At 46.2% G+C, this 27,484-nt stretch overlaps 1 protein-coding gene across 12 annotated transcripts in view; it reads left to right on the top strand.

The window, feature by feature from the left end:
• KDM2B (lysine demethylase 2B) overlaps positions 1 to 27,484 on the top strand; it is a 124,172-nt gene that overhangs the window by 74,537 nt on the left and 22,151 nt on the right. For all 12 annotated transcript variants that reach the window (XM_041728627.1, XM_041728625.1, XM_041728626.1 and 9 more), the window contains one exon: positions 3,053 to 3,139. In XM_041728627.1, coding sequence (XP_041584561.1) covers positions 3,053 to 3,139 — 87 coding nt within the window. The remainder of the gene's footprint in view (positions 1 to 3,052; positions 3,140 to 27,484) is intronic.

Below are 27,484 nucleotides of genomic sequence, written 5' to 3'. Positions count from 1 at the left end.
GCCACTGGCAGCCACTACTCTGTTTTATGCTTCTATGACTCTGACTACATTAGGCACCTCCTATAAGTGGAATCATGCACTATTTGGCCTTTTGTGTCTGGCTTATTTCACTCAACAGAATGTCCTCCAGTCCATCCACATTACAGTATGTGTCACGATTTCCTTCCTTTTTCGGGCAGAGTAATATTCTCTTGTGTGGATAGACCACATATTATTTATCCATCCATCCACACTGATGGACGCTTAGGTTGTTTTCAAGTGTCATTTGGCTGTTGTGAGTCATGTTGCTAGGAACGTGGCCCCCTCTCTTCTTGAAGGTTAAGGTTGAGTAAGACCAGAGTTAGAGCACAGATTGTGAAATGGCGGGGTCTCCACCCTCTACCGGCTGAGTGGTCTTGGACTGTTCTCGCACGCCCCAGGCCCCAGTATTCTCATCTGGAAATGATGGTGGTCCATCTCACAGTGTGGTCAAGGGGGTTGGATGAGATAGTAGATATGGCGTTTTTATCATGGTGCCCAGCACAGAGCAAGCACTCACTACATCCTACTTTCATATATTCATTTGACAACATATGTGGTGTCTGCCTCCTGATGGTTCCACTTAACTTCTCACCTAGCCAGTCCCACCTACCTTGTGTGGTGGACCAAGTGGGATGGCTCACTTGGGTGCATGTACTAATGGGTGCAATGCCCCTGTCTATTTAATTCAAAACCAAAACTGATAAATTCATCTGCTTTTTATCCTCACTGGGAATTGGCAGTTCTAAACAATGTCAGTGATGAAACACTCCTCCCCCCAGGCATAGATCCTTCCCACTGCCCCAAACATTCGATAGCATCTTTCATGCCCCATGTGAGGTCCACACTGGAGCTGAATCATGCTTATATTCTTGGTTCCCTTATATTGTTATTTCTTGTTAAACACACTACATCCATGTTAGAAAAATTGGCAGCCTAATAATCCCATTGTCCTTTATGGCAGCTGTTACTACTGTCTGATTGACATTTTAGGGGGCACCTGAGTGGCTCAGTCGGTTGAATGTCTGACTCTTGATCTCCACTCAGGTCTTGATCTTGGGGTCGTGAGTTCAAGTCCCACGTTGGGTTCCATGCTTGAGCCTACTTAAAAAAAATTGCTTCTTATGATAGGACTTTACGTTTCAGAATGGTGTTAGATGGACAGGAAAATTCAGATACTACAGAGAGTTTCCACTTATCCACCCCCCACCCTGCCCCAGTTTACTCTAGGATTAACATGGTATATTAGTGGAGTAGATTGGTTACAATTAATCTAACATTGATACATTATTACTACTAACTAAAGTTTAGAGTTTATTCACATTTCCTGAGTTTTTACCAAGTGTTGTATATCTATTTCAGGGTCCCAACCCATGACAGCTCTGTGTATTTGTCATGTCTCCTTAGGGCTCCTCTTGGCTGTGATGGTTTCTCAGACCTTTTTTGATTGTTGTTTTTTTACTTTAACAGATTTGAGGAATACTGGTCAAGGATTTTGTAGAAAATCCCTCTTTGGGGATTTGTGGTTTTATTATTTTTTTAAGTTATTTACTTGAGGCTTAGTGTAGGTTAGTCATTGTGCAAGATGAGGGATATAGCAGTGAACCGAGACGTTTATAAACAGCATTTATAAATCAGTGACATTGATACTGGACTTGAAGAGAGCTATATGGACTGAGAATTGAACCCAGACGGCCCCGAGTTTGACTCTTGATCACTGTCGTATTTGCTACCTCCCATGGGCAGAGGAAAGTTCTGCAGGTGGATTTGGTGTAGTAGGCACATTTTGAAAAATGTGGCAACCACAGGATGATGAGAAAACTAAGACAATAGAATAAATAAGAAGTAAGTTGGATTCATTTCCGGTGAATAGATTAGGGAAAGTGAGTTAAAATAATCTTTTTTAAGTTAAAATAATCTTTACCTACATTTCTCTTTTGAACTCTTCTGCTCTTCCTATTAAGTTCTACTGTGCAACTTTTTCTGTTTTTAGATGGTCCTGCAGGAATGTTTTTGTGCAATCCAAAAATTAATGGTCAAAGTCAGGATAGCCCAGTGGCAGATCTGTCTATCCCTTAATGCTTTTTCATGGCACACTGTGGATGCAATAAAAAAAAAAAAAAACCCATGTGTGAAGTGGTCATGGGGTGGGAAGTCTGGTGCCAGAGAGTGGGGTTCAGGGGCTCTATCTTCCTGGTCTGGGCCAGGATCCAAGTCCTTTGAGTCTTTCTGAGCCTTGATTGCCTCACCTCTAAAGGACAACTCAGTGGAGTAGCAACACCTGGATGAAGTTCTAAAATGAGCCACCACGTTAGGACAAAATCTGGTAAAGTCAGAATTACCCTTGAAAAGTCTTCAAACTACCCACAAAGATGTGAACACAGTGTGCCATGTGGAAGACCCTCACACAATCTGGGAATATGTCTCACAGCCCACTTTTCTGCCAGCATTTGGTCAGATGACTCCATCCTTGGTTAAATCAGATGAAGGATCTACTTGTATTTATGGCCCATGTTGTAATAAACAATGACATGTCTTTACATGCCAAGATTAGAAGAAACACGGCTTGCTGGCCGATGGAAGAAAAGCGATCTCACAGGTGTCAAGACCTTGTGTTTGGTTTTGGTTTTTGTTTCTCTGCATACATAGTTGAGTTTATGTACCTTAGGGCATTGTAGTGCACCACCCAGCGCACTCCCAGTGTACTTGGTAAGGATTGAATGAGATTGTATGCATGAGAGTCCATGGTGCTCTAGGCAAATGTTTGGTTACCATAAATATGATCAGTGAGCAATATATTCATGGTAGTCATAAGGAGGTGTGTGATATGCTTTTTAAAAAAAATTTTGGAAAGGAGGATATTGCATGTCTTGTGGCTTCTGAGGAACCCCGGTGACTTGATTTCTACTGAGTCTGTGTTTGGTGATTGACTCTATAGAGGGCTCTGTCTTTTATTGGGTTAGGTTTGGTCTTAGCCTCCTTCTGGGACCTCCCCTCTACTGTGGGCTAATATGGCTCCTTTGTTTGGCCACAGAATGTCCTGAAGGAGCACGCGGATGACGACCCCAGTCTGGCCATTACTGGGGTCCCTGTAGTCACTTGGCCAAAGAAGACTCCAAAGGTAAGACACAGATCGCCCGCAGCTGGGATACCAATCCCACTGCCTTTCACATCTTCTGTAAGATGAATGTTGGCAGCTTTGCAGTGAAGACTCCTGGCAGAAGGCATCCTAATTAAGATGAATGGTTTTGGTGATTTGTCCATTCCAAGTTTCTGTTTTTTCAAAGGCATCGATTTCCCTATCTGTGGAAACTGCAGGCAGTGCCCTCTGGTGGTCACTCAGAAAACTGTGGGGCAAGTGATGCCTCACTTTTCCCTGTCCTTAGGTGACTTCTAGCCCTTCTTCCCTCTCCTTTCTTTTCTCTCTCCTTCTCTTTTTCCTCCAGGTGCGTCAAGGGCTGTTCCCTTTCTTTTGAAAGTTAACTTTTTTTCTCTTTTAAAACTGATTGATGCTCACCATGAAAATGTCTAATCAAGTAGGAAAGTACAAAGACCCTGGGGAGAATGATAATAACATCACTGAGGACTTACCAGGAGCAGGTGGCTTTACCTCGTTGTCTGCATCCCTCATCTTTCTTAGACTCCAATAACCCTGTGAGGCAGACACTTGCGATTCTCATTTTACAGATAAGGAAACTGAGGCTGGCAAAGGTCAAATCAATTGTGAGGGCTCTTGGTAGAGCCGAGGGCAAGATGACTAGTTTATGTGACAGCAGAGACTAAACTGTTAACGAGTATCCATCTCGAGTCCACTATCCAGAGAAAACCAGTCTTCTTCCACAGTCTATGCTAGGGTGGGACATGTATGTATCAATCCATTTGTCCACACTTAGCCTCACCACTTTCTTAGGCAAGTTATAGAAACTTCCTGAACCTTACTTTTCCTTGTCTGTAAAATAGGGCTATAGTAGCACCTACTTCAAATGTTGTGACTGGATGAGCCACTAGATGAGACACTAGATGAGACAATGCATTGTTGAATTTGTTTCTGGTTAACTATGAAAAGAAAAAATAGAACAATGCATGCAAAGTTCTTAGGACAAGGACTGACCAGTAGTGAGTGCTCTTTAAATGTTAGTTTTAACTTAAGCAGCCTCTTCACTGATGGATGTTTTTTCTGATTTTTTTTTTCTGTCATGGGAAACATTTAGAGGAACATTCTAAATCTGTGCTGTCCAAAATGGTAGCTGCTAGCTCTATGAAATATGGCAAGCCCAAATTGAGATGTGCCAGAAGTATAAAATACACAGCAGGTTTCAAAGCCTTACTGCAAAGAACACTGTAAAATTTTACTTGTTAATTCTTTTTTTTTTTTTTTAAGATTTTATTTATTTACTCATGAGAGATACACACACACACAGAGGTAGAGACACAGGCAGAGGGAGAAGCAGGCTCCATGCGGGGAGCCTGATGTGGGACTCGATCCCTGGTCTCCAGGATCACACCCTGGACTGAAGGCGGTGCTAAACCGCTGAGCCCCCCAGGCTGCCTGTTAATTATTCTTTTTGAAAAATTTTGTTTATTTATTCATGAGAGACACAAAGAGAGAGGCAGAGACACAGACAAAGGAGGAAGCAGGCACCATGCAGGGAGCCTGATGCAGGACTCTATCCCAGGACCCCAGGATCACGCCCTGGGCCAAAGGCAGACACTCAACCACTGAGCCACCCATGCATCCCGCTCATTAATTATTTTTGTATTGATTGCAGTTGAAATTAAGGTTGTCGGATTTTAAAAAGGATGCCTATTTAAATTTGAATTTCAGGTAAACAAGTAAAACTTTTAAGTATAAGTACAGCCCACATATCACATGGGATACATTTACACTGAAAAAGATTATTCATTGTTCATCTGAAATTTTTTTTTTTAATTTTTTATTTATTTATGATAGTCACAGAGAGAGAGAGAGAGAGGCAGAGACACAGGCGGAGGGAGAAGCAGGCTCCATGCACCGGGAGCCTGATGTGGGATTCGATCCCGGGTCTCCAGGATCGCGCCCTGGGCCAAAGGCAAGCGCCAAACCGCTGCGCCACCCAGGGATCCCTGTTCATCTGAAATTTAACTGGGTATACTGTATTTTTATTTGCTACATCTGGCAACTCTAGTTGAAATGATAGTATTTTGGATATATTGGTTAGACAAAATGGATTATGAATATTAATTTCAGCTTTTTCTTTTTGCCTTTTTAAATGTGGCTACAAAAAATGTAAATGTACATGTGTGGCTCACTTTATATTTCTGTTGGACATTGATGTTCTGGGTTATTCCTTCCACCTTTGTTTGATTATCTTCTCAGGGTATATTCCTAAATGTGGAATTGCTGGGGAGAAGGAATCCCTATTACTTCTGATTCTCTTTGAAGCTTAGTAGGAATTTAGGTGATGATAGAAACAAAAAAAGGATTTGCCTTCATAGTTCCTACCTTTTGAATCTCGATCTGTAGGAGCATATGGGGTTTTAATGTTTGCTTTCCCCTACATGGGCAATAAATACAACTGCCATTTCTGAGACCACAAACTGTACTTGCAAACATAGCACCTTGCAGCAACCCAGCCAGGCCCCATGACTACTCTGAACCTGAAGAGGAAACCGTGGCTTTGCCTCACTGCCTGCTTCCCTCTCAGGGGAAGATGCTCTGAGGGAGAGATCAGGGTTTGCAGAACACAAGCTTTTAAAAAACAAACTTGCCACTACCCACTGTAATCTCAGAATTAATGGAGGAGTCCAAGTGTGCTTCTCTGGAGGAAATCTACTACCAATGTGTCCTGTGCTCTGTGCCTGAAACCATCCAGTTTATACTGGAGAGGCCTATAGGCATTATTATTATTATTTTTTAAGATTTTATTTATCTATTCATGAGAGACACAGAGAGAGAGGCAGAGAAATAGGCAGGGAAAGAAGCAGGCTCCCTGCGGGGAGCTTGATGTAGAACTTGATCCCAGGACCCTAGGATCATGCTCTGAGCTGAAGGCAGATCCTCAACCACTGAGCCACCGAGGTACCCCGAGGCTTATAGTCATTAAAAAACAAAACAAACCAAAAATCATCAAGTCTCTGCCTCCTTCCTTCAAGGGCTGGAAATTGAAAGCAGGCTCCTGGGGGGAGTAACCCTTATCTAAGATTTTCCTGGAGGATTGGTGTACAAGCACTGGTCTGTACACAAGGTCGTATGGCTGGTATCATCAAATCTGGAGAGGGGGATAGACTGGAGCCTTAGGCTGGTGAAGGGTGAAAGGAGAGCATTCACTATGTCACAATACTTTGGGGATACTAGTGTGGGTTTTTTTTTTTTTTGACATCTTATAATAAAACAAATATAATTTGCTTACCATAAAGTTCTCTCACTTAATGTGTACAACTCACTTTTTAGTATATTCAGTATATTCAAAGAGTTATGCAACTATTCTACAATCTAATTTTAGAACATTTTCATACCCTCTGAAAGAAATCCCATCAGGTGTCAGTTCCCCCCCCGCCCAACCCCTAAATCTTCCCCTTCCGCCAGTCCCCAGCAACCACTAATCTCTCTATCTCTATGGATTTGCCTGTTCTGGACATTTCACATAAATGGAATTATCCAATACCTGACCTTTTGTGACTGGCTTCTTTCACTTAGTATAGTATTTTTAAGCTTCATCCACATTGTAGCATCTGTCAGTACTTCATTCCTTTTTATTTTTATTTTTTTAATTTTTTAATTTTGATTTTTAAAAAAGATTTTATTTATTTATTCATGAGAGACACAGAGAGAAAGAGGCAGAGACACAGGCAGAGAGAGAAGCAGGCCCCATGCAGGAAGCCCAATGTGGGACTTGATCCCGGGTCTCCAGGATCATGCCCTGAGCTGAAGGTGGCACTAAACCACTGAGCCACCCGGGCTGCCCTTCATTCCTTTTTATGACCAAATAATATTCTACTGTGTGTATATACCATACTTCATTTATCCATTCACTAGCTGATGGACATTTGGGCTGTTCCTACCTTTTGGCTGTTGTGAATAATGATGCTGTGACATTTGTGCACAAGTATGTATATGGACACGTGTTTTCATTTCTTGGGTTGGCACATAAGAAGTGGAATTGACTAATCATGTGGTAACCCTGTGTTTAGTTCTTTGAGGAATGGCCTGACTTTTCCAGGGTTGCCGCATCCTTTTACATTCCTACCAGCAATGTATGAGAGTTTCAGTTTATACCTACATCTTTGCCAGTGCTTATCATCTGTCTTTTTTCTGAGAGCCATTGTAGCACCGTCTTTTTCTTTTCAGCTTGCTTTAGGATTTCTCAAACTCATTTAAGTTTATCCCGATTTTGCAAGGGCTGCCATCACAAAGTACCACAAACTGTGTGTGTGGCTTCCAGGACAGATGTTCATTTTCTCATAGTTCTGGAGGCCAGAGGTCTGAGAACAAGATGTCAGTTGGCATGATCTATTTCTTCTGGGGACTGTCTTCTGGGCTTGTTGATAGCCGTTGTCTCTGTGTATCATCACATGGTTTGTCCTCTGTGTGTCTGTGTTCTAATCTCCTCTTAGAAGACACCAGTCATGCTGAATCAGGACCCACCCTAATGACCCCATTTTAACTTCATTACTTCTTCTTTTCTTTTAAGATTTTATTTATTTATTCATGAGAGATACAGAGAGAGGCAGAGACATAGGCAGAAAGAGAAGCAGGCTCCCCGCAGGGAGTCTAATGTGGGACTCGATCCCAGGACCCCGGTATCACGACCTGAGCCAAAGGCAGACACTCAACCACTGAACCACCCAGGCATCCCTAACTTCGTTACTTCTTGAAAGACTTTATCCCCAGCTACTCACATTCTGAGGTGTATGGGGGTTAGGGCTTTCATGTAAGAATTTGGTATGTGTGGGGAGGTGGGGGATAGTATTCAACTCATAGCATTTACCGTACATTATTTTAGAGCCATAAAAAGATGTAAATAATGTAATAATGTATACCATGGCCCCCTACTCAGCTCTAGAAATAAATTATTGCCGGTACAACCAAAACCCCCTGAGTACTCCTCCTCAATGTAGGCATCAATCTTTAGATGTCTTTTTAATCTCTTATTTGATCCTTACAACGATGCTGGGAAGTGTGGATAGTGTTATCTCTGCGGGTGCAGTTGAGACTGGGAACTCAGAGAGGGACACAGGTATGCCTTGGGCCACACAGCTTGTGAATAATGAGGCTTTAATCCCTAGATCTGAGGAACTCAGTGAAATGTGGTGGTGGTGGGGGGGGGGGCATGCCGTTATATGTAAGCATTTCCTGGCTGGTGGGGTTAAAAAGTTAACAGGAAAAGGAGAAGTTAAGTGAACGACTGACTGCCTGGGCCGCCCAGGGTCTCTCTGTTCCCAGGTTTGCAGTCGGCTTGCTCCCAATTTCATGTGGGTTGGGTTGAAAGATCAAGGGTGCTCGTTGAGGCTGTCAGGATGCGAGGTAGGGAGCGGTACTGGGTCTGGGTCAGGTTACTTAACAAGTAATTAATGCTAAATGATGATGAGCAAGAAATGCTTTGATCTCCTACCTTGCCTCCTGGAGAACAAAGTCCTTTTCTGGAACTGATTAGGTGTCGTGAGGTCATTTCTGATGCCGCGTCTTTCAAATCAAAGATGCTACTGAACCACCATTCGTCATCATTCACCCGATTGGCTCTTTCCACCAGTGGTGATAGATTTGTTTTGATCTGTCTACACTCTGGCTGCTTTCTTTTATGACCAGGTGGCAGGATTTGGGGGGCCTGTCTGTGACCTTAGAACCAAGCCAAGGGAACTGAGCTTATTTGAGGCCCGACCTCTGACCTCAGCCTTATTAGCAAGTTGACCTTCTGCTCACCAGCCAGAAGGCTAGCTTGCTGGTTCTTTCACAAAGAGGGAAATTGAGGAAACCAGGGGGGAGGGAGGTGGGAGACTGAGCCACAGCTGCCTCTGGAAAAGTGAGCCTGTCGATGCATCCTGTTCTTATTCTTAATCCATTATCGCTAGGGGCCAAACCGGGTTGCCACTTGAATTTCAATTATTGGCAGTTTTTCTGGAGAATAGGAGCAGAGGCTGAACTATGTATGAATAAGTGCCCTGATGGGGGACATGGGACAGCCCTTCTCAGTTAATGGATCAGCTTCCTTTCAGGGACATTATGGGGCACACAGGAACCACAGCAGGAAGTGACACACACACACACACACACACACACACACGCACCCCTGATGTGTGTGTTACCCTTCGTTCTACTTACTCTGTCTCTCTTCCCCTTCCTCTGCAGTTGCTCATTTAGATCTGGAAGGCCTGAAAAGTGTGGGGTCCCTTTGGAGTGACACACAGCCTTTACCTGAAGGAGAGGCACATAATTCACTAAAAAGAGGCCCCATGTACTTCCTGTTCTTTCTCTGCTCTGGTCTCAATTCCTGTCACCCCTGGAGTAATTAGGTTGAGGAAGAGGAGGAGGAGGATGACGGTAATGAAGACCTTTTATTGTTGCCTTCTTGGGCCCAGGTAGTTTCCCAGAAAGGCATCGTGGTCTGATGAGAGCCGGTCCTCAGGCCAGTGGCATTAGCTTTACCTGGGGAACTTGTCTAAAAAATAAAATACAGCTTCCTGAGCCTGGTCTGGGACACTGAGATTTAGTAGGTTTGGTGAAGGGGCCCAGGAGTCTACACTTTCTTGACATTTGTTGGGTAATTCTCATGCATGACTAGGGTGGGCTCTGGGGTCAGACGCACCTGGGGATTGAACCCTGGCTTTGCCACAAACTAGCTGTGTGGCTGTGGGCACATCTGAGCCTCAGTTTACTCTTCTGTAAAAAGGGCTCATAATGCCTTTCCTGCAGAGTTGCTGTGAGATGCTGTCTCTAAAAGACCTCAATAGTAGGCCATTAGTCAGTGATAGCTATTGTAATTTTTTATAATTGTGGCTTACAAGTAAAGGACGACCCTGAATCTGCCCTCTCAGAAGGCGATGCTCTCTAAGAAATAGAGGATGCAGAAGGAAGGGACTGGAGCAGGGGAGGGGGGGGTGAATAGTTGAGAGACATTTCCTATCCTTCAGTTATTGTTGGCTGGTGCAAAAACTTAATCTCAAGCAAAGACCCTCATGGCTTCACCTCCCCAAAGTAGTCATGGCTGAATGGAAATGACTGGTTCAAGAAAGTGCTTCTCCTCCTGCATCTCTTCCTCTCTCCCCCAAATGGAGTCCTAGTTGTTGTGGTGACCATTGCCTTGGACTGTGCCCCTGAGGGTTTGAAGCTGCTGAGGCCACAGGCTTTGCTCCTGGGCCAGGGTAGGAGTTGGGGGTATCTAGTCCTTCCAGCTTCCTGAGAGCAGGTAAAGTCCAGAGGAGAGCAGCCTCTGAGAGTGGGCATGTGTAATGCCCACAGGCAGGGAGGAGGCCAGCAGTGGGAGCGCTGGCACTAGCAGTGCAAAGAAAGACAAGAGAAGCAAGTGGATGGTGGGGAGGATACAGTGAGGGAAACCAAGGGAAAAACAATCTGGGGCCCTCGCTTGGAATCTCGACGGTTTTCCTCAGTGACAGCTGAGTCATTAGTCCAACAGGTTCCCAGGAGCGTAGCAAAAAAACGTGTGATCAAAGAATACCCACAGATGTGGCCTGCTTACTCTGAAAAGTGCTGTATACAACATCAGTAAACAGCAAGATCCAACTCAAAGAAAACCATCAACAGTGAAGCTGGGACCCAGGTCTCTGGACCAGCTTTTATGAGCTCCATTTCCAAATTTGTTAGTGGCTGAACCTATATGATGTGGTACCTTCTGGTGAGCCAACTGACAAGGATCCATCAGAGCCCTCTGATGGTGGAGTGGAATGGAGGGCTTTTTGGTGGAGTGAACCCAAACAGACGGTAGAAGTTTCTAGACTCATACCACACATGAGACCTAGAAAGGACAGAACTGTGACTTTACCTGCTGGCTTTTTGTAGGTAAGAGTTCTGACTTCTCCCCATGTCTTCACATTCTTTCTCGGCTCTGTACATGCCCAGGTCTAAATTGCCTTTCTATAAGGACACCAGTCATTACTGAATTAGGGCCCTAATAGCCCCATTTTAATCAAATCACTTTGGTAAAGACCCTGTATCACATTCTGAGGTCCCAGGGTAAGGGGTGGATAGTACTTCACTATATGAGTTTTGGGGCAGATACAATTCAGACTGTAAACTTGAGTTGAGCCTTCACTAGATCTCCATCTTCTTTGAATCGTGTCCCAGATCCTTGACCTGGCCTGGAGTGCCCAAGTCTTCAGCTGTGGTTCTACCTTAAAATCTTTAAGATTTTCTCTCATCCGCTCAACATTGCAGGGGAACTGAATGACTCCATATTTTCCAATTACTTGGTCTTTGCTCTTGCTACTCCCCTTCTAGAAATGCCCTTCTTATTTCCCCCGTGCATAACATTTCCACCTCTAAGCCCAACCAAGCCCCCTTTTTCACCAGGAAGCTTCCCGGGCTGGATGTTCAGCCGGATAGTTGTATCTCCAGAGCCCCCCACTTCAGCCTTCTCTGGCCTGTTGGCCTATTCCGTGGGCTGCACCAAAGGGCTTTCTTGTCTCTCTGGCTTCTAATTTGGCTCAGCCAAAGAGAAGTGACCAGCAGGAGATGAGAATGTGGGAGGAGAAAGAGGTTGGGGTATTTGGGATACCTCGTGGGATCATGGCAGGTTGTCTGTTTCTTTCTTTTGAAGGCCACGATTCCTATTTTGTGGCCTTCTCCAGTTTTCTTTCGGCATTTCCAGTGACTGGTCCATCCTGTAGCCCATCAGCCAAAGGGAGGTAATGGCTTGTGGCTGTCACCAGACTCAGGGTGTAACACTGAGCCTTGTAGGTTTCCCTAACCCTACTTACGCTCTGTAAATTGAGTCTCTGTTAAACTCTCCTCCATGACCTGGTGTGCGGCTGCCAGGGTGCCATCCGTTGCCTGCCAAGATCCTGACGGCTATACTTCCCCCGTCTTTCTTTCCATTGGACATCTACATTCTACTCTGCATTTTGTGGCTTCCACTGGCTTCTTGAAACTGGAGCTCATCTTATTAATATTTCCTTCCCCATTGTTGTATCCTATTATGCACGATTGCTCCTAGATAGCAAGGGCCCAGGAAATGTTTGTTGAATGAATGAACTCAATCACAAGGTTTTCCCAGCTTTTCTAAAAGATAAAATTGGACTCAATCCATTTCAGGCTCTTGGCTGGCTTTCTTTTACCCGCGTCTCTTTGGTGAGAATGTGGATCTCTCCTTAATGTAACTGCTATGTCCCAGTCCCAGCTAACTGTCGAAAGAATGCTAAATGGAATGTTCAGGGCTCCTGGGTGCTCTTGGACCCTTTTGTCCCTCAGATTTAAGCATCCTTCTTTATCCCACCGGACTTAGAAATCACCTGGAATTTCTCAGCCAACATCTATGTCATTTTAGATTCGCTTTATTGGAACTTTTAAGTCAGCGTTCAGCTGAAATAACCTGTAATTAAAGTCTGCACCAAGGATTTCTTTCTTAGCCTGATAACCTGCTCAGCTGTCTGTGTTAATAATGCCAAAGACAAATTCTTGGAAAGCAACTGAAATATTGCGGGCTCCTGCCTTCGGTGGGGTAATTAGAAAGCCAGGCAGGCACTGTAAGTGATTGCCTGCCATTATCATGGTTTTATTTCGGGAACAATGGCCTATCCTTCAGACTTTTCTTTTTGTCGAATGTCATCCTATATTTCCCATTTTAAAGGAGGATACTTGATCATTGACATGAAGAATAAATTGTCATGCTCTTTTATTCTCTCCCCACCCCGACTCTGTAATTTGGCTTTCTTAGAAGGATGGATGTGTATGCTACCAAATGATGTTGTCAGGTAATACGTTCTCCAAATTTGGGTGATCTAGAGGGGGGGAAAGAGCACAAGTAGGTGAATACAGTTTAAATATGTGCATTGTTTAACTTTGCTTTTTGTTATAAAGGTGACAAGAGCAAGTGCATTTGTTGGGATGAGGGCAACTGTGTGTAATTATACAGGCGGAAGGTAGGCAAGAAGTGAACGCTGTAGTAAAACTTGCTCTAAACCACTGACCCTTCTCTACCAATGCATGTAGATAACTAAACAGCAAAAACACTTTGAAGGAGTTGAGATCATATAGATTCATTTCTGTCTTGGTTAGTGTTTATGGGACAGGATGCTACCATGGAGTGGATCATTGGTTTGAGTGTTCCATATTTTTTTTTTTTTTTTGAGTGTTCCATATTGATTGACCTGTTCTTCTGGGAGAGGGTGTTTTTTATTTCTTTTTCTTTGATTTTTATCATACTTTAAAAATAATTTAAATCCTGTATTCATGAGAGACAGAGAGAGGCAGAGACATAGGCAGAGGGAGAAGCAGGCTCCCCGTGGGGAACCCAATGCAGGAATCCATCCCAGGGCACCAGGATCACAACAAAGGAGATGCTCAACCACTGAGCCACCCAGGTGCCCTCATACTTTTTTTAATTGTGGGAAAACATATATAACATTAAATTGACCGTTTTAACCTTTTTTGGGTATACAGCTCAGTGGCATTAAGTATATCCACATTGTTATGCAACCCTCAGCCCTGTCCATTGCCAGTGCTTTTTTTGCCATCTGCAAGTAAAACTTTAGAGCCCTTAAAACAAAAAGTCCCTGTTCCTCCTCCCCTTGCCCCTGACAACTACCCTTCTACTTACCGTTTCTATGAATTCTAGGTACCTCATGTTAGTGGAATCAGATAGCATTTGCCCTTTTGTGACTGGTTTATTTCATTCAGCATAATGTCCTCAAGGTTCATCCATATTGTAGCAGGTATTAGAGTCTCCCTCCTCTTTCACGCTGAACAGTATTTTATTTATTCATCCACCCATGGACACTTGTGTTGCTTCCACTTTTGATTACTGTGAATAATGCTGCTATGAACATGGATGTATAAACATCTTTTTGAGTCCTTACTTTCAGTTCTTTTAGATGTACACCCAGAACTGGAGTTGCTGGGTCATATGGTAATTGTATGTTTAATTTTTGCAGAACTGCCATACCATTTTCCATAGCAGCTGCATCAATTTATACTCTTACCAAGGGTACACAAAGGGTTCCCATGTCTCCACATCCTTGTGGAGTTGACAGTTGTAGCTTTCTGGTTTTGATAATAGCTGTCCAATGGGTGTGAAGTGATGGGTGTTATTTCTTTTTAGCTCACTTTATTTTTATGGTGAAATATTCTATAGAAAGTTATGGGCATCATGACATTTTGCCCCTAAATACTTAGTACTTAATTGCATCTTTGAAAAAGAATAATGTTTTTCTACACAGCTGAAATCATGTGATTACATGTACCCAAATTTACAATTTCTTAATACCACCTAATGCCTGGTCATATTGAGATTTCCCAAATTATCCTTTGCAGATGCTTTATCCAAACCAGGCTCCCATCCAGAACCGTACATTAAATCTGTTTTTAATTCTCTTTCAATCGAGACCTTTCTCAGGACATTGATTTGTAGAGAAGACAGAACCATGTGTCTTGCAGAATATCCCACTATAAGCATTTGTCTGATTGCTTCCTTGTGGTATCATGTAGCTTTCTCCCTATCTTTTGTAATTTCTGTACACTGGAAATTAGATCTAAAGGCTTGGTTAAAATTCAATATCGTGGGTTGTGGATTAAGATGACGGTTGTCTGATACCCCATTTTTCAGTTAGGTTTGTCCTTCTTTCCTCCAGAGAATAATCTGGAAGGGGAAACATTGACCTCTGCTTTGCTGCTTTCCTCCATCATTCACTGATGGTTTCAGTACCAGCTAGTCATTCTTTCCCGTATCAATAATTCTATCAGGAGATGAAAATAAAACTTAAAGTTTATCATCCCTCCCTTGTGAATTAGCTGGCATTCCCCCCACCCCACCCCCCAGTATTATTGAGAAATAATTGGCTTACATCACTAAGTTTTGTTTTGTTTTTGTTTTTGTTTTTGTTTTTGCAGAGCTTTCCCTCATCAGTTGGGGCTACCCTTAAACACAGTTCCTCCTGAAAAGACACTATGCGTGCTCAATTCTTTTCCTTTTAAATACCAATTTTCAAAGTAAGAAGTTGGTTTAATGGCCACTTCAAATGGTGACAGATAAGCTTGTCAGGCTTTTTCTATGTTGAGTGTCATGATACACATGGGTTTTCATAGATCAGGGGGGCTTTTCGAGGCAAATTGGCCTGCTGGAGGTGAGCCATTCTTTCGAAAGCAAGAATGGTAAATGAAGAGAGGCCTATGGCTCTAGTCAAAGTGTGTGTGTGTGTGTGTGTGTGTGTGTGTGTGTGAGAGAGAGAGAGAGAGAGAGAGACAGAGACAGATCTCCTATCCCTACTTCCAGCCACACCAGCCATTATGTATTTGTATTCCCTAAACAAAAGGCATTAGAGTACCTAGTACCTACCACAAGAGCCAATCAGACCACCACCACCATCACCACCACCACCACCACCACGCCTGTTAGCCTCTCATTTAAGAGGTGATTCAACTCTCTGGTTTGGTTAGTTTCAACATGCCCCGCGGTTTAGGACTTACACATTTCCTAACCAGGTTACCTTTCAGGAATAGAAACTGAAGATCACTCTTAAGTGGTGGCAGGATTAAAAAATATATATGAATGTATCCCACTGTATGGATATGCCACATTTTGGTCACCTGTTCATCAGTGGATGGAATTTGGGTTGTTTCCGCAGTTTGATTGTTGTGAACAGAGCTGTTCATCAACAATGAACATAGTTTTACTCCTGTTTAGTCTCCTGTCTCTCTACTTTATCATCCTGTCTTGAGCAATCTTTGGATTTAGTCTTTTCCTTTGAAAACTTTGAAAACACAGAACTTTTTATCCTGATTCTCTAAGGTGCTTCTCTGGGGGACGGTGAGGCAGATAATGGGACAGGTGCCTGGTTGGGAAGGAAACAAAGTGGGGAGAGTTGGTTTTGTTAAGAAAAATATTTTTAAGTTATAGAAATCTTGGTGGTAGGCCAGAATTATGCTCACATTTTATGTATTTTTAGCCCCTCCTATTCCACCCTCTCACCCCCTTCACTCCTCCACCCCCACTCCCCCACCCCCACCTCCCAAGCCCCAGGGGAGAGGGGTTTGTAAAGGAAACTCATTTATTTTGTCCAAATTGAGTGCTCAGCCTTAGCCTGGATTTTTGTAGGGCAATGAATAGAGAAGGGAAGTAACTTCCTAAGGTCAGCGAATGAACTGGAAATGGGGTGGATGGCAGGAAAACATTTCTCAGATCAATGCCAATCACCTGTTAAATTAGTTAATCTTTAAAAAAAAAATCCTGTACCTGGTCACAAATCTTCCAGTGAATGTAAATATTTGTTGGTTGATTTTTGGTAATGTAGAGAGACATTATTAGGAGAGGGACAATATTTAACAGAAAGCCCAATCTGTTTAAAGGACCCATATGACAAATATGCATGGGTTTTTGTTTTTGTTTGTATTCATGAGAGACACAGAGAGAGGCAGAGACATAGGCAGAGGGAGAAGCAGGCTCCCTGTGGAGAGCCTGTTGCAGGACTCGATCCCAGGACCCTGGGATCACTACCTGAGCCAAAGGCAGATGCTCAACCACTGAGCCACCCAGGCACCCTATATGCCTGGTTTTTTTTTTTTATAAAGATTTTATTTATTTATTCATGAGAGAGAGAGGCAGACACAGGCAGAGGGAGCAGGTTCCATGCAAGGAGCCCAATGTGGGACTCGATCCTGGTCTCCAGGATCACACCCTGGGCTGCAGGCGGCGCTAAACCGCTGTGCCACCGGGGCTGCCCTATGCCGTTTTTAAATGCTTGTGGAATCACTCTCCAGGGGGAAAATAGAAAGCAATTTAATAACATTAGTAATTTCCTCAACAGAAATCACAGTAGCCCTTGGTCGGTCACATGGACACTCCCTGAACTGTAGTTTTATCCAGGCAACCCTAGAATCAGCCCTAAGTTGCTATGTGACACAATGTAAAAATTCCTCTTATTTACATTTTATTACAAAAACTACTCTCCAAGAGACCTCCTTTCTCCACTAAGGGGGGAAAACTCTATTGAGAGACAGAGAGACAAATGATAAAATATAGTAAAAGAACTGAAACATGCATTCTCTCTTGCTTAAAAAGTATAAATGTTTGCTTGCACTAGGAAGCTACTCTTCACATGCCTGTTCCATCATTTCTATTCCCTCCTTAGGGGCACGTTTACAAATGGGTTCCATTGGTTTAGGAGATTGCTGGCCAGTTACTGGTCTGGATTCAGAGACCCCATTCTCTTTCCCTGCCCTGATCCTCTGGGGGAATAACGTTCCCAAGCTTTAGCCATGCCCTTTCTGACATGGGCACAAGGGAAGGGGCCACATGCAGGACGGACCCTTATCCCCGGAAATGGGGATGGAGAGGATGGTTTCCTTCCTTTGACCTAAGCTCACTGCCTGTCTGGGCACTGGAGACAGTGTGCTATGGCCGTAGGTGGCTAATTCTGGGTACAATCTCTCAGCAAATCAGGGGTCATTCTTGATGTCTCATGATCTGATAGGCAGACCAGAAAATTAAATGACACTCAGAGAGAAAACAGGGAAGTGGGTGCCCATTGTGACTGAGGCTGACTGAGCTCCCATCTGTTTGTTTATTTTCTCACCAAAGTTCTGGATCCTCCTGGCTCAGGGTGGCATCAGCTTTGGGAAGTTCTTTCTAAGAACATAAGCCTTGGCTAAGTGGAGCCAGGAGCGTGTTCAGCTCTTAGGGTCACTCAAAGATGAGGTCAAGAGGGAGAAAGGACAAACCTAAAGCCCAAGTGTAAACTAAATTTTCGGGTGGCAACGTTATTGGGCCAGGGCCAGCATAATGTATTTTATATACAGTCCAGCATGCTATTAACACAAAACAAAGGTTGGATAATTGTGTGTGCCATTTAGCTAAAGAAACTTGATCAAGGGAAGTAGAGGAGTAAGAAGTTCTTTGCAAGTGTCAGAAGAGGAATTTTTAAGAGGTGTTAGGATAGTGGCTGGCAGGAGCCTTCTTAATGTTTGGAGAGAACCGACTGCATTATCATGTCTTAATCCTGGTTTCCTACTTGCACAGTTGGCCCCTGACAGATGATCAGATAGCAGTTTGACTACCAAAGGTTACCAAAATCATACCTATCTGCCTTCAAAATTGAATTTGAACGGAGAATACAGAATTTGCAAAATTTAATAAGAGACATTAATTTAATTCTACATAAGTCTGAGTTTTTCACTTGGATTCTTATATCGGTCTTATTTGGCATCACCCTCTTCTTTTGTCTCTGGCATGAGGCATTGGAGTGGTGTGATTAGCAGCCTAGGCTCCAGGCTCCAGCTGCCTGCAGGTTCAGATCCAGGTCCTTTCATTTCCTAGCAGCAATATACCTCAGTTTCCTCTTCTATAAAATGGGTGAACAATGGTACATACCTGATGGGACTGTTTATTTATTTATTTATGATAGTCACACAGAGAGAGAGAGAGAGAGGCAGAGACATAGGCAGAGGGAGAAATAGGCTCCATGCACCGGGAGCCCGACGTGGGATTCGATCCCGGGTCTCCAGGATCGCGCCCTGGGCCAAAGGCAGGCGCCAAACCGCTGCGCCACCCAGGGATCCCTGATGGGACTGTTTAAATGGATAAAAGAGATAATGTCTACAAAACACTTGGCACTGGCTCTCGCCCTTCAACCATGCTTAGTAAATATTAGCTGCTATTATTGCCTGGATCCCTGGAAGGTGGCAGCGGGGGTTAGGAGGGTGTCTCTGGGTGGTATTATTATATAAGGGACCCTGGGCTTGAGAGCTACTTCCTAATTTCCTTTGGATCTCTGTTTCCTCACTCGTGAAGTGAAGGGGTCTGGTTGAGACCCCTTCTCATTCAGAAATGATGTGGTGGAAGGAAGTTTTGTGTTAGCTACATAGCTTGTTTATCAACATTTTTCCTTTCTCTTCTTTGCGCCATGATTAATGAGAACCGAGTCTTTTTACTTCCTTCAATACAGAAAAGAGCTTTTGAGAGTTCAAAAGAAATCGGCCCAAAGACAAGTCTAAGTAATCTAGCACTCCTGATAAGCAATGGGAGAGATTTTCAAGAAAAAGTCCCGCTTCCTTACCCTCTCTCTTGATGCATTATGGTATTTGGGTGTCTTTGTACCTTTGCAGTTCTGACCACAGTGAATGACAATGAAGTGAAAGCATGATTAGCATTTTATCAGCCCCTCCCCCTTATTTTAAGGGACTTCCTACAGGGTAGAATGGCCCCTAAGAGGTCAACAGATAGATATAGACTTAAGTCCATCAGGATAGCTTTTTAAAAGCTGAGATCTTTGGGGATGTAGTGAGGTGGAGGAGGGGGATATTCTTTTGCTTTTTGTTTTTGTTAACCTTGAGTGGATTGTGAAAACTCTAAGAAGGGAGGAGGAAACTCAGAATAGATATGTTTTAGTAAAGATCAAGTCTGCTGGGATTTCTTCCCATACTGTCAGTGGGTGTTTAAATTTTCATACAGCCTTCAAAATCTACTCAGTAAAGTTGACATCCCTGTTTACTCACTCCTGCCGACCCCTTGCTAGAAACCACCTGAACTTTATTTACAAGGTCTCTGCCACACACATTCTGCCTTCCTTGAAAGCGCAAGCGATGACCTGCCTGTGGGTCCCTTGTGTTCGCACAGTGGATTTTGTGGTCAGTGGCCTGGGCATGAATAACAGTTGGACAACACTGCAGAGTTGATCACTGGGTTTCACAGCTAATGAGCTTTTTCATGGGAAAGCTTTTGATCTCCTTGCAGAACGTTGCTCATCTTTCCATTGGGTAAACTTTCCCATTTTACAGATGAGATTGAGCAGGTGTACAGGTATGCGTGTTTAGTGTCATATTGGACATTCCTAGTTAGTTGGTAAGAAGAGTGCCAGCTGCTCAACAAGTCATTCTGCTCCTTGTCTTGGTTGTGGTTTTGATGCTTATAAGAGCATTGATCAGTCCAGCTAATGGTCAGAACTCCTCCTTCAGAATCAGGGCTGTGGGCATAAGTACCGCATAGACTTTTTTTGTTGCTGTTGTTAATGAATCTCAACCCAGATTTCCAGTAACAATTTTATGCAAGAGTGGGCTGCTTTTGGATTAAGCATTAAGAGGAGCCTTTACAGTTTAAGAATTCAGGAGCCCACACCTTCTGGGCCAGTGTCGGGGTCTCTGCCAATCTCCTAAGAGGACTAGGTTCAGGCCTGTAGCTCTCTGCCCCCTCTGAGATCACCTCCAGGGCACATCGCTTCCAGGAGACCCCCAGAAGGAGGGTTCCTGTCCAAGAGGGTGGGGCGCCCACCTCGGGGGCAGAGTGCATTCAGGGCCTTCTCTCTCGGGACCTCCGAATCAGCAAGCAGCTCTGTGGGAACTCCCGTCAGCACCCCTGCACGTTTCATGCTGACTCCTTCTCCATCTGTTAAGGCAAACCTGAGGGCAGAGAGGGCAGCACCAGGGGACCGGCCCAACGTAACTGCCCGCTTCCGGGGAACCTGCCCGCCCCCCCGGGTTCGCGGGCATCAGGTCCCGGACCCAGAGCATGTGCACACCCGGGAGCTCGTGTGCCCGCCGCCGGGTGCACAGGGACTCTGGCCTGGCGTCGCGTGCAGAGCCCCCCCCCCCGCCCCCCCGTGGCCTGCGCGCCCCGGGGCTCCCGCGAGACGCCCCGCAGGACCACACAAAAGACCCCACCCCAGGTCGGGCGAGCATTTCCTGTTGGAGCGGCGGCGGCGTGCAGCCACCCATGTGCATCCCGGGGCGCGCGGGCCGGGCGGGCCGTGGGGCACGCCCCCACGCAGTCCCAGTCCCCGCGCGCCGGCCGCGAGGGGCCGCCCTCGGCGGGCCCGCCCCCATGTCACCGCAGGCCGGGCTCCCTTTGTGTGCGGCCCCTGCGCCGCGGCCGCGCCATTGGCCCGCCGGCCCGGGGGGCCAGCCCCTTCCTGGCTCGCCTCATGCATATGCATGAGCGCCCCGGCCCTCCCCTCGTCGGCCCCTCCCCGCCCCCTCCCGCGCGGGCGTGCGAGGCGCGCGGCGCGGCTCCCTCCTCGCGGCAGCAGGCGCCCGAGCCCGAGCCCGAGCCCGAGCCCGAGCCCGAGCCCGAGCCCGAGCCCGAGCCCGAGCCCGAGCCAGGGCGAGCCGAGCCTGCTCCGGGCGGCGGCGGCGGCGGCGGCGGCGGCGCCGCTCCAGCCATGTCAGCGCGCGCGAGCCTGGGCCCACCATGAGCCATGGCCATGTCCGTGAGCGCCGAGGACGACGACTATGAATCGGAGCCGGACCAGGTCGGCGGCCCGGGGTGGGGCTGAGGGAGGGATCCGCCCGCCCGCCCGCCCGCCCGCCGACCTCCCGGCCGACCGACCGACGCGCCCGGGGCGGCCGCGACGCCGCCGCCGCCGCCGCCGCCGCCGCGATGAGGAGAAAGTTTTGCAGCCGCCGCCGGCGGGGCCGCCAGGGCCGGGCCGAGCGGGGCGCGGAGGAGCGCGGCAGGCCGGCGGCCGGCCCGGGCAGGGGGCGTGTGCGAGCGGCGGGCGCGAGGGGGCCGGCCGTGCGGCGGGGACAATGTGGGCCTCGCCGTCGGGCGGGCCCTGCGGGCGCGGGCCGTGGCCCGGGAGCAAGTTGCGGGCGCGGGCGCTGGCGCCCAGGGCGCGCCCCGCCGTCCCCTCGCGCCCTCTCCGCGGCCCACGCGCGTGCCGGCCGCCCCGGGCGCACCCGGACCTGCGGCCGCCGGCGCCTCCCTCCTTTCTCTTTGCAAAGTTGCACCGGGACCCTCGGCCTCTGGGCTGGAGGACGCCGCGGCCGGGGCCCGTGGGCCCGACGGCCCGAGCTTTTGTCTGGGCGCCGCGCGCCCGCCGCCCGCCGTGGGCAGACGGAGACAGGAAGGGCTGCGAGCCGCGGGCCGGCGCGGGGAATCCGGAACCGGCGGGTGCGCTCCGCCGCGGCGGGGCGGGAGGAAGCCGTGACCCCAGATGGCAGTGCGTGGCCTCAGTTGGATTCGGAAGAGAAAGCAGCCTCTCCTGGGACCTGGGGGCAGGAATCTGTGTCTAAAACAAAGCCCGGGTGTGTTTACGGCGAGAATTTACTCCGGGAAGATCCGTGGTTGGCAGCGGGGGAAGAAAGTTGAGGGTTGACCGAGTATAATCTGCACGATATTTGCAGCAGGACACAGGCTAGGCAGGCTTGTCCGAGGAATTAAGGAGCGTGGGGTGGGTTGAGTTATCCTGTGGGCACGGGACCAGGTGAATAAGGTGCTTATTTATAATCCTGGGTGCATTTCCTCGGTGGAATAAAGATGTTTTGGAATGTTCAGGCCCAGATGTTAGGAACGTTTTTTCTCCTCCATTAGGGGTGATTGAAGAAGCGCTGTATGTGCTGCACTTGAATTGTGTGGCACGTGCCATTAACTGTTTTGATCTAACAGACCAAGTTAAATTTTATTGTTTAGTTGCATTTTGTTGTTTTCCGAGTTTTGCTGGATGTCTTTCAGGTGCATGCCCCGTATGGCGTTCCTGAACCTCGCTGGTCTCGTAGATGGGATTAACCCAGAGTCAACTCAAGAGGTTTTGTCTTGGGACTTTTATCAAGTCAGTAGTAGCACAGTGTGTGAATGGTTCTCAGTTCCTGCTTCTTGGTTCACACCAAATCTTGGTTTGAAACTTTTTCAGTTCAGTTTGATTCTACCTAGTTAATCCCTGCCAGCAGTTTACCCTTCCTGCATCGGCTCATTCATAAGAAGACACTTGTACTCAACGTTGACTCTGCTTTGGTGTTTCAGGATTGAGGTTCCTGTTACCTGCTTTTGTTTTGTTTTTGTTTTTTTTTTTTAAGTTGGCCACACCCTGTGGCTTAGGGTAGATACAATCTTTGACAGAGTATGAGACAAGACTTCATGTGTCTCTGGGCTAAAAAACACGTTTTCAGGTCTGCCACTCCTGTGAGAGAGCTCCATCAGGAGAAGACCTGTACTCCCCGTAGCCACATTACATTCCTCCTCCCCTCAGCAGTCAGCACTGCGTGGCGCTTCTGGAGCTGTCAGTCAAGTTCTTGAGGTTCACCTTAAGATGATGAGTTCCACTCAGGTGTTTTGAGATGACTCCTAAGGCAGGTCAACGGGCAGCAGGTTTTTCCCATAATTCCCAATAGAGACAGTGGTTGTTAGCAAAGGACCCTGCATTTGCTGAAGCTCCAGGCTATGGCTCAGGGCCCCTTGCCTCCTCCTTCCCTTCCTCACTAGTTTCCCCAGCCTCGGGATTTCTTGGGCCTGATAACAGTGGCTTCCTCTAAGGATCTCAGAAGCATTTGTGATGTCCATGGGAGAGTGAGTCTCTGGGCTCTAGACCCCACTCTTCCGTGAAGTATCCTTCATGGAGGGGTGCTAGTCTTGGAGTATGAGTATGCAGGTGTGCTTACCATCTGCTGTTAAGTGACCAGTGGAGGCCCTATTGGAAAGTAACTATTGCCCAGTTACCCCCAGCAACTGCACCTAGCCCCTTACCACCACCCCTCATCAGAATTTTACCTGTTCTACTCTAAAATTCTGTGCATGTCTCTTGTCTTTACCTGGGCAGCACTTCCTTAGGCCTGTCTGCCCCCTCCTTCCCACTGCAGCCTAGGTTTTCTCTGCTCCCAGTGTGGGATGGGAGCCAGTGGGTGGCGGCGGTGGTGGTGGTGGTGGCGGTAGCGGGGAGGAGACCCCTTGCATGCTCTTTGCCAGTGCTCACTCCTGGGTAGGCTGTCTCCTGTGGACTTCCATTTGCTTCTCCAGTGCAGGATGTGTCAGAAAATTGTTTAGCTGTTTTCAGTTTGAGGAGATACCCCTTAAAGAAGGGCTGTTCATGAGAATTCCTGTTGCATTTTGTTTTTCATTGTTTTTTAAACCTTGAAATGAAAATAGCTTTGTTCCTTATATTTTTTTTTTCCAACTAAAAGTGATTGTTGAGGCATCTGGGGGTGCTCAGTGGGTTTAGCATCTGACTCTTGATATCAACTCAGGTTTTTGTTTTTTGTTTTTTAATTTTTATTTATTTATGATAGTCACACACAGAGAGGCAGAGACATAGGCAGACGGAGAAGCAGGCTCCATGCACCGGGAGCCCGACGTGGGATTCGATCCCGGGTCTCCAGGATCACACCCCGGGCCAAAGGCAGGCGCTAAACTGCTGCGCCACCGGGGGTTCCCTCAACTCAGGTCTTGATCTCAGGGTCATGAGTTCAGGCCCTGCCTTGGGCTTCATGCCAGGTGTGAAGCCTACTTAAAAAATAATAATGAAATAAAAGTGATTATTGTCTGTTTAAAAAAAATAAAAACAATTAGGAAAAAAAACAATTAGAAAACAATGAAGAGGAAAATATCTCGGGAGTTTATGCAGCTGGGGCGCCTGGGTGGCTTAGTCGTTTGGGTGTCTGCCTTCAGCCCAGGTCGTGATCTCAGGGTCCTGGGATCAAGTCCCCATCATGGGGCAGGGGGTGGGGCGGAGTCTGCTTCTCCCTTTTCCTTTGTCCCTCCATCCCACTTGTGTATATGCTCTCTCTTTCTCAAATAAAATCTAAAAAAAAAAAAAAAAAGTTTATGTACCCATAACTAATGTGTTACTCATTATAGCTTCTTATTGAAATTTAAGACTGAGATCTGTAAACCTTCCTGAAATTTTATGTAAAGGTTTGTGACTGTGTGCATTTTTCTGGGAAAAGGTCCTTAGCTTTCCTCAAGTTCTCCAAAGGTCATCCCAAACCCTGGGTTTCTGGTAGCTCTTGTGTTTTTATTCTCTTGCTCCTTACCCTTAGTATATGAACAAATCAAAGCCATCACTGGAGTCTACAGGTGTGTATTAAGGGACCCCACATTGCTGCTAAAATCCAGCTTTTCCTGGAGTGTGCATTATGCCTAAAGATTTGGGAGTAGATGAATGTTGAGATAAATCTGTGTTATGCAGTAGAATATAACATTAGCATGACAAAAGAATTCCATACTGTTTGGGGGGTGATGGCTACCCCTTGTGGGGCTAAGTATCAGTGTGCTGCTGTTGGGAGTAGCTTCTTGGGAACTGCAGCCATGTTTCACTGTTTTTCTCACTCCTCTTGACAGTCGTCCCTTCTTGAAACTCTTCCCTGGTTCAGGGAAACGACACAACCTCCTGCTGCTCTGCCTGCCTTTCTGGCCATTCCTCCACAGGTTGGTCTTTCACACTAGCCTTTGAATATTTGTAGTCTTGAATGTAGTAGTGTCTAGGACCCCCTTTTCACTCTGCCTTTTCCTCCTGGACAACCTCATGGACTTCACTAGTTTGATGGTATGTGATGCTGACTCCTGATTGTGGCCGGCCGTGGTCCCTCCTGGCCACCTTCCTTGAATGTCCCATTGGCCCCTCAGATTTTGTGTGTCCACGATGGAGTCTTTGATCTCTCTCTCCTCCCTCTTCTAAGCCCCTTGTTCTTCTGTTGCTGAAACCAGAAACCTCAGAGCTTTTCAGGACTTCCCACCTGTGTACCCCATGTTCAGGGAGCCTCTTGGGTCTGCTTCTGAAACATCTCCTGAATCATCCCCTCCTTGTCAACCCATGTGTGTGTGCCTTCATCATCTTCAACCTGGGCTACTGTAGTATACTCATCTCATCTCCTCTCCCTGCCTTTCATCTTGCTTATTACCCCCCAAAATTTTTACACACTTGCCAGAATGTGATCATGTTGCTCCTGAATGTAAAGTCCTTTACCTCCCCTTTACAGGGGACACCACTTCTGTGCCCTATGAGGCCCCGGAGGATTAGGCTCCTGCCATCTCAAAGACTCTCTTCCAGTAGCCATATCAGGCATGTGTTACGTAGTTTCACATCTCTATCTTATTACTCTTCCTTCTGCCTAGAATATCTCCTCCCTACCCCACCCCTATTCCTGGCCTGCAGAGGCCTATTCTCCCTTAAGACCCTTAGTCACCACCTCCTGTGTCTGTGACCCTCTTCCCAACCTCACCTCCCAGTGAGATGAGGCATTTCTTCTGGGTCGCACGCCAGGATTCAGGTTTTAGAGCCCCTGCCCAGGCTTGTATCATGGCTTCTTGTTCCCTGGCCATATGACATTAGGCAGATGACTTGACTCTGCTCTGCTTGTTTCCTTACTTTTGAATGGAGAGAATTTGTTTTAGAGATTACTGATACAAATATTGAAAAGAGTCAATAAGTGTTACTTTTAATATCATTATCATCATTACTATCACCTTGCATTACATTTACATGGTTGTTTGTCATTCTCCCCCTGGACTGTAATGCCTTTGAGAGTATGGAACACATCTTACTCGTCTCTGTAGTCCCAGCACCTAGCATTGAATCTGACACATAGTTCTCAGCCAGAAAACACTTGGGTAGGCAGGTGGGTGAATGTGTGACTCATTAATGAATGAGTCTCCAGTGCAGATTACATGCTCTGTTGGCTAGTGATGTTGAGCTTCTTTTCATGTGCTTATTCCCCATTTGTATACATGGGGTTTTGTGGTTTTGTTTTGTTTTGTTTTGGAAGGTGAGGGGCAGAGGGAGGGGAAGAAAGAGAATCTTAAGCAGCCTCCATACCTAGCATAGAGCCTGCCATGAGGCTCAGTCTCACAACCCTCAGATGGAGACCTGAGCTGAAATCAAGAGTTGGAGGCTTAACCAACTAAGCCACTCAGGTGCCCCTGTATATATGTTTTTGAAGAAATTCCTTTTTAAATCCTTTGTCCATTTTCAAATTGGAATATTTGTCTTTTCCTTGTTTAGTTTTTTTTTTTTAATTTTTTATTTATTTATGATAGTCACACACGGGGGGGCGGGGAGAGAGAGAGAGAGAGGCAGAGACATAGGCAGAGGGAGAAGCAGGCTCCATGCACCGGGAGCCTGACGTGGGATTCGATCCCGGGTCTCCAGGATTGCGCCCTGGGCCAAAGGCAGGCGCCAAACCGCTGCGCCACTCAGGGATCCCTCCTTGTTTAGTTCTTAGAGTTCTTTATATATTCTAAGTACTAGTCCCTTACCAGATATATTATTTGCAATATGTTCTCCCATTCTCTGGGATTTTTCACCTGATTGTGCCCATTTTAAGCTAAAAACGGAAGTTTTTAGTTTTGAAGTCTAGTTTATCTGTTTTGTTGCCTGTGCTTTTGGTGTCATGTCCAAGAAATCATTGCCTAATTCAAGGTTATGAGGGTTTACCCTTATGTTCTAAGAGGGTAGAATTTTAGCTCTTACATTTAGGTCTTTGATCCATGTTTGAGATAATTTTTGCATACAGTGTGAGGTAAGGGTTCAACGAAATTCTTTTTTTTTTTTTTTTCAACTTCATTCTTTTTGCATGTCCCTGCACCATTTGTTGGAAAGACTATTCTTTCCCACTACTAAGTTG

Source organism: Vulpes lagopus, chromosome 14, assembly GCF_018345385.1.
Source record: "Vulpes lagopus strain Blue_001 chromosome 14, ASM1834538v1, whole genome shotgun sequence".
Taxonomy (NCBI): Eukaryota; Metazoa; Chordata; class Mammalia; order Carnivora; family Canidae; genus Vulpes; species Vulpes lagopus.
This window is presented reverse-complemented; position numbering and strand designations above follow the sequence as displayed.